Raw genomic sequence first — 8,310 nt, 5'->3', positions numbered from 1 at the left:
CACTGTTTCGGCCACTGTTTGCATAATGGCGAGCAAATTTTCGATTTTCTTCTCAGGGATCCCATATATTTCGATGTTTGATCTACGGGCCCATTGATCCCGGTTATTGTTCTCAGCCTCAATGGATTCCAAGCTTGATTTCAGAGTGCCAACGTCCGACAATTTACTTGATAGTACTTTAACTTCAGTTTCGCATTGTACGATTCTTGAGTTAAAGTCTTCAAATTTTGAGTTAAAATAAATCGAGTCTTTCCTTGACACTTAAAAATTCGTCTTAAAGCTTTTAACTCGTTTTCGAGAGGAATCATTGAAGACTTGAATTCTTGTTTTAAGCTTGAGATTTCTGAAGTAATTATGGATTTAACTAAATTCAGAAAAGATGAGGAACACATGCTATTGTTAATTTTATTTTCAACATCAGGAGAACAGTTGACTGTGGCTGAGCCGCCTCTACGCGAGTTCATATTATCACTAACATTACTTTGTAAATCGGATATGTTACCACGCACAGGTGTACTATCTTTGTGCAGATGGCGTGGCTGAGACAGTGTGCACTCCGGACAGTTCCATTTCTTTTTGTAATCATGTGACAAATCTTTTTTAGCTTCTGACGGATGCAAGCATTGATAGTGATAGTTATTGTGACACTTATTGCAAGTAATACTATCCGTCTCCACCTCTAGTCGATTTGCAACACGAGTATTTCATTATAATTCGTATTTAACAAGTCTCAGAAAAATATAATAATAAATTGCGTTTCGTATGCTACTTGGGTTTGAACCTTCTAACATCAGTTGAGATGGTGAAGTAAAAAGCGTGTAACCGCTACGCCAATCGATTACTTTAAGTTTTGTGTGAAAATAGCGAACAGGTCCTTAGATGGCAGATAAATATTACAAAAGATCTTGGAGACCTTTTGTTTAACAGCAACTGTGCCACCAACACAAGGTCAACACAATGTCACTTAGAAACAATTTCAAGAAAAATCTTCACAAAAAACATTTAAATGGCATGTGTTTCTTCGAACGGATGCACAAAAATGTTTAGTTACATCCAAATAATACGACTCAGTAAGTTTTACGTACAAAATACCACATTAAGCACTGATTTAGAATTATTGAATACGGAACACAGTATAACGCCCCTGTTTAATGCTACCGTCCATTACTGACTGAAATGTCAGAAAGTTGTATGCGACATTGACTGTAATAGTTATATCACTTACAGTTTACGTGCATCAAAATAGCGTGTCGTCATAAGTCTGTTACGACATTTTACGAATGAGATATGAAATTAATTCTTATTGAATATCATCACGATTTGCATGGCGAGAATCCTGTACAAATTAATTTTTTACAGTTTTATTGACTTATAAAATATTTTAGTCCTAATATATGTAAATGATTTTCTATCACATAGTTATCAAGGCTCTCAGATAGTGACATAAACACGAAACAATAATTGATATTATAATATAATAGACGGGCCGGTTGGCGTATTTGGTACATACTTGCCTTTCACTCCGAAGGTTGTGTGTTCGACTCCCACCCAGGACATTAGTGTGCATGAACATGTATGTTTGTTCTGAGTCTGAGTGTATGTAGTATATCAGTTGTCTGGTTTCCATAGTACAAGCTCTGCTTAGTTTGGGATCAGATGGCCGTGTGTGGATAATGTCCCAGGATATTATTATTATTGATCACACCAGATAAAGGTTTCTCGGTAGTTCGTCATTTATTACCAAGTCATTCATACGATTTCGCTAAATTTTTGACTTCAATAATTGGAATAGTAAGATATTATCTTATTTTGTTGTTCTTATTTTAAAAATGTTTACCAAATAATAAAATTAAAAATTATCAAATTAATTAATACCTTTAATATTTTCAAGGCTTAGTTCTTCAAAAGGAAAAACGGAATCCTTATAATATCACTCCCTTCTCCGTCTGTTAGGATCTTTTTTCTCCGGAAAGCCTGGAGTATAAATTAAAATCAAATACTGAAAGTCTACAATCCTTTGGAGCAGTGTCAACTTCCCGTTGACCTAGAATAATGAAATTTGGCAAAGAGCAATGTCATGTAGCTCAATTGAGGGTAAAATTCGAAAAACCGTAAATGCTTTGGTTCGATTACAGTTATTATTTGCAGTTGGTAAACTAACCGCGTTTATGCATGAGTGCAACAGTTCTCCAACTAATATCTACTTTGTTTCTCGATAAAATCTCGGTTTTTTTTCATGTATAAACGTTGCTTAATGCATATAAATGGAACCCTTGTTCGCGAGTCCAGCTCGCAATTGGTTTTTTTTATTATACCTACTATTCAGTCAGTAGATATCACCGAGCACTACTTATAATATCATGCCGAGATGGCCCAGTGGTTAGAACGCGTGAATCTTATCCTATGATCGTGGGTTCAAACCCGGGCAAACACCACTGAATTTTCATGTGCTTAATTTGTGATTATAATTCATCTCGTGCTTTACGGTGAAGGAAAACATCGTGAGGAAACCTGCATCTGTCTAATTTCACTGAAATTCTGCCACATGTGTATTCCACCAACCCGCATTGGAGCAGCGTGGTGGAATAAGCTCTAAAACCTTCTCATCAAAAGGGAGAGGAGGCCTTAGCCCAGCAGTGGGGCATTAACAGGCTGTTACTGTACAATCATGATTATGTTATTGAATAAGCATCATTTAATTATTTTTTTGAATTAATGAAAGAATTATTCTTAGTGAATTCCCTAAGAAGAACTCTTTCATCATTATATATATTTTATCATTGTGTTATTTCATATGCAGTATTTTTAAAAACGTATTTTGGTTAAAAGAGTCAGGTTTTAAAGGAGTGCAAACACTAAATATTTTTTTTTATTTAAATACAATATCCATACATAATTTATTTACTACATAATACATTCATGCATTTAATAAATTAAATTAAATATTTGACAATAATCCTATAACAACGATATTAAAAAAACAATTTTGTTTTATTTATTTCTTTTTTATAAATATGTTTTTTTTTTAATTTGAAAATTAATACATAACGTTTTATTGTAAAAAAATTTACAATTTAAAAAAAATAGAAAATTAACTTTTATTTTTAATAGAGCAGTTATCATTTGTGCCTATGCCATATTCTATTTATAAAAAGACACTAAAAACTTTTTTTTATACACCTCATTCTTGGATTTCATTACATTCTCAACACGCACACAGATACACTATATAATTACATAAACTAGTATAACATCTATTATTTCATTAGAAGCGTACTACCTTCTCATAAAATACGACTTCTCGTCTGTTATTTTAGGCTGCGGGCACACTATAAAGTGAAATGCGAAAGTGCGACCGATTTCATCCTAAATCAACTGACTCTTCCGTTTGAATAATGGTGAGATTTTATATGGTTGATTTTCCAAATGGAAAGTTCCAGATTCGAATCCCGATGTTTACAATACAATCGACTTTTTAAAAAGGTGGACAAATTATTTTAAATTTTAATCGTTTGTAATATTATTGGTTAACCAATATCAACGTAAAGTAAGTATCAGCTAGTAAAAGATTTACGGAAATTTCAATTTTAAGGGGGTAATGGGATATTGTAATATGGCGTTTAATTCGTTTATTTCAATGTGACCGCAGCATTTAATACGACGACGATTTCAAACCAACGATCAATACATATTCACATTAAGTACATTTAATCCTAAGTCCTTATATTAAATAGAAAACACATACCAAAGTCATTCTTATTATTCGTCTCCTTCTAGTCAATACTAACATCAATGTCCGAAAGAGACGGTATGAGAATAACTTTCTCATTGTTTGTATTTTTGACAGTTTAACAAATTGACATTACTGTAAAAGTACATGGAGAATTTTTATAAAGGATTTTGATTATGGTTTTAATTTCTAAATTATAATTAATGTATTACTCTTTTTTTACATATATTAATAATAATAATAAAAAGTATTAGAAAATATTATGATATAATAGTTATTAAAACAATGTACAAGATAATTTGTATACAAAAAACTTATAGCATTATTTAATAATTTACAGGCTATGCGAACAATTATGATTTCAAGTCTTGAAAAAACATTTGTGACATTGAAAAAGAGTTACAATATCGATATAGACATCGATAGAATCACAATGTACTTCACTAATAGACATGCACCAAAATATTAGTACTATTGTACAACAATATAAAATATTATAAATAACACCGACAGTAGTGATTAATCGAGCTTCCTTTATAAAGTCTAATTGATTTAAAAAACTTATTTTTATATCAAACAGATACAATAAAATATCGATACTTTGACTATATTTGCATACAACACTAGCACGAATCAACCGATAAATATTATGAGAGTGACGATATTGTCACGCACTATCTAAAAAAAAATAACTTAAGTTACATTTTATTTGGTATAATTTATTGCACGTGTGTATCCAGCCTTATTTAAAATATTAAATTGCGAAACAACCATAAAATCAAGTATAGTACATATTTACGACTTAATTTGATATACTTATTCATAAGTAATCGTAATTTCATCGTTTTCACTTAATATTCTGGATCTTTTGAAACAAGTATGTCTCGCCTTTGGTATGGACTTTTCATCGTTTTCACTTAACATTCTGGATATTTTGAAACAAGTATGTCTCGCCTTTGGTATGGACTTTTGATACTTTAGTTCTTGCACTACATATATACGCCATAACCATCGCAACATACACACTATGTTAGTACTAGGAACGGAATCAGGGAAATGCTGATATATTCATATCATACCGTGATATGCAATCTTGATGCTTATATACTTTATATTTTATACTTATTACTATAAATATAATAAGCCGAGATGGCCTAGTGGTTAGAACGCGTGAATCTTAACCGATCATCGTGGGTTCAAACCCGGGTAAGCACCACTGAATTTTCATGTGCTTAATTTGTGATTATAATTCATCTCGTGCTTGACGGTGAAGGAAAACATCGTGAGGAAACCTGCATGTGTCTAATTTCATTGAAATTATGTCACATGTGTATTCTACCAACCCGCATTAGAGCAGCGTGGTGGAATAAGCTCTAAACCTTCTCCTCAAAAAGGGAGAGGAGGCCTTAGCCCAGCAGTGGGACATTAACAGGCTGTTACTGTACTGTACTGTACTATCAATATCGCATACCACTTTATGCTGTATTGTGTTCCGCGGTGAGTTTCGTGTTCGTTCTTGCCAAATAGCGCATAAGTTTTTTTTTTAATTAAACATAATTAAGTTACAATGAATTCAGCAATTTCGAAAATATTTAATAGCGAGATAAAAACTAGATTAAAAAGAATTACACTTTCAATTGACAATTGCTCATTATTTACAGCAAGCAATGAATATAATTTCACTTAAACATATTTAAATTATTTTTTATACGTATTTAATTATTTTCAATCTTAATCAAAATCCTTTAAAACAATATATAATTTACGATTCAAAATAATTATGAAACTCAATTACCGTAATTAATAAACGATCTATGATAATAACGATATTATGTAAGTTTCATAGTGTTTTATTTTTTTTATCTATTGTCTATGCAAGTAAAAAAATAATGGCAACACTATTGGTGAACTAATAGACGTTAAATTCAACTGCTTGTTCAATCGTTCACTGTACTGAAGATAATGTTTTACATTACGATTTTTTAATTTCTTGTCAGTCATAGAATATACCTCAAAACAGCTTATCCAATATTTCGAGAAAAGATTATACACATACGGTGTTAAATGAAAACATTACTGATTTACCATTATATGCTTTATATTCGATAACCTTTTTCCTTTTTTTTTTTTTTTAAAGCTCCAAATGAGTTGAACACTATAACCAGTAAGCTTGAGAACCCGACAGGTGCAAACAAAGCACGACAGGTAAAAAATAAAGCTAAGGGTATTATTTGAATAAAATATTTTATGTACATATATCGTCATACATCGCCAAGTTAAACGTGTTTATTGATTTTATTGTAGTATAAATATACATTATAGCGAATTATATATAGTAATACTTTATTATTATTATATCTGTTACGCTTCACGGCTAAACTAAAGCAACTTGATGATATTTGGTTTTACCCCAAGGAACCCGAAGGAAGTGTATAGCCTTTTTATACAGCCAACATCAGCTGCGCTTTAATACGCGGGCGAGGCCGAGGGCAAACTATAGCTAGCTAGCTAAAAAAGTCGGTTTCAAAAATAATTATTTTCAAATGTCAATTAAGCTATTTTTATTATCTTTATGTGGATGGCAAGCAATCATTTTATTTAATTAATTTTCTTAATTAAATTTGACAGGCGAACAATAATGCTTAGTAATTTTCTTTTAGGTATAAAGCAATAGGTAGAAAAATATATATGTATCGTTTACCATTTGCGAATAATTAATATATATTCACGTAATATGCATTACATACGGTAATCGAGTTTCAAGCAGAAGTTAATGCCGGTTATTCTAATATCTCGAAGTCAGTTCATGTTGGATTCGCTTTGGAGGCTGCTTTCTCATATCCATCAACGAGGGTCTGCAAGATGAATTTGATTGTTATTTTGTATATATTTTCGACGTTTGGCGTGTATCTGTCGCCGAGGGTTGATTCCACTGCCGCTAGGAACGGTGTTTCGATTTTCTGTAAAAGAGAACAATATTTAAAAATTATGAAATAATTTATTGCTTGTGTAATTAAGCCAAGACGGCCCAGTGGTTAGAACGCGTGAATCTTATCCGATGATCGTGGGTTCAAACCCGGGCAAGCACCACTGAATTTTCATGTGCTTAATTTGTGTTTATAATTCATCTCGTGCTTGACGGTGAAGGAAAACATCGTGAGGAAACCTGCATGTATCTAATTTCATTGAAATCCTGCCACATGTGTATTCTACCAACCCGCATTGGAGCAGCGTGGTGGAATAAGCTACAAAACCTTCTCCTCAAAAGGGAGAGGAGGCCTTATCCCAGCTGTGGGACATTAACAGGCTGTTACTGTACTGTACGTGTATTATATTTTAATTCCGAGTTGCTACGAGCAATTTTTTAATAAACAAACGCAAAGATTCACTTTTGTGCAACGAATATGAATTTGCGGGGCTGGGTTTTGAAACATTGGGTCCATGGTCGTCCGATACAAAAAGAATCATAAAAGATATTTCTAAGAAACTGGTCCACACTTCTGGTGACCCAAGAGCTGGCGCATATTTAGCCCAAAGGCTGAGTCCAGCGATGCAGAGAGGCAACAGTGCCAGCGTCTTGGGTACAATGCAACTGGACAATCTTTTAGACGGCGTGTTTCTGCTTTAAATTTGTAATGTGTATTTTGTTATTTTAATTTTAATTTTGTATTTTATAAAAATGTCTGTATATATAATATGAACAAAATATACTTTATTAACGCAAAGAACAATTTATTGACTCGACCTGGGGATCAAATTTGTGTCTTTTGTTTCTAGTAGTTTTAATATGATTCGTAAACAAACATGATTACAAGCAACAGATGATTTTAATAATTAAATTTAATATTTTATACAAAATTATTTCAATGTTATCTTCGTAAAAACGAATTGTTCGAAAATAGAATTCAATATTCATTATATCAGTTCGAGTGAATTTGATATTACTCGGATTTTTATCAAAAGAACGGTCATTTTAAAAACTTCCCGAACATTCCGTGTCACTCGTAATGGGATCTTATTGAGTTCTCCTTTGATGTGACTTATTCTTTTAATAATGTTTTACATTTCCTTTCATGATATTTATAGCGATACCAATTTAAATTTCGAACTTCGATCTACTTCCATTTTTAAATTAGCATTCCAAATATGTATATGTCTAGTTTTTTTTCAGAATGTTAACAGTAAGTGTTTCATGCTTAATAATTTCTACTTTCCTCTTATATTAATCCACTCATTATATTTTTTAACTATATATGCTGGCCCCATTAATAGGCACCGGCTGGGGTCCGAGTATGGGGATACAGCCGAATAAAGGGAGCCCACGTGAGTGCTAAGTGATATGACCATTCTAAGACTTTCTCCTGCTGCGTTTTACGACAGTTGTAGTTGTTTGTAATTTTGCATGTATGTGTACAAGTGTGTGTCAAAACAGACTCCAGCGACATTTACGCTTTAAATTTATCATCTTTATAAAATTATTCATTATAAAAACTGTGACGTTAGTCTTTACAAATATTTGAACATGAAAAATAATTTAAACTTTGTAAAAAAGTAAAGCTAAGTAAGCTAAATACAATAAA

General features: G+C 32.1%; 1 protein-coding gene across 1 annotated transcript in view; it reads right to left on the bottom strand.

Annotated features, from left to right (window-relative positions):
- Positions 1–5,774: 5,774 nt before the first annotated feature.
- Positions 5,775–8,310, bottom strand: part of LOC126769632 (neuroglobin-like) — a 126,772-nt gene continuing 124,236 nt past the window's right edge. The window contains exon 5 of the mRNA XM_050488512.1: positions 5,775–6,690. Coding sequence (XP_050344469.1) covers positions 6,535–6,690 — 156 coding nt within the window. The 3' untranslated portion in view covers positions 5,775–6,534. The remainder of the gene's footprint in view (positions 6,691–8,310) is intronic.

This window comes from Nymphalis io, chromosome 7 (assembly GCF_905147045.1).
Source record: "Nymphalis io chromosome 7, ilAglIoxx1.1, whole genome shotgun sequence".
In the NCBI taxonomy this organism is placed as follows: Eukaryota; Metazoa; Arthropoda; class Insecta; order Lepidoptera; family Nymphalidae; genus Nymphalis; species Nymphalis io.
Note: the sequence above shows the minus strand (reverse complement) of the source record. Positions and strands in the feature narration are given on the sequence as shown.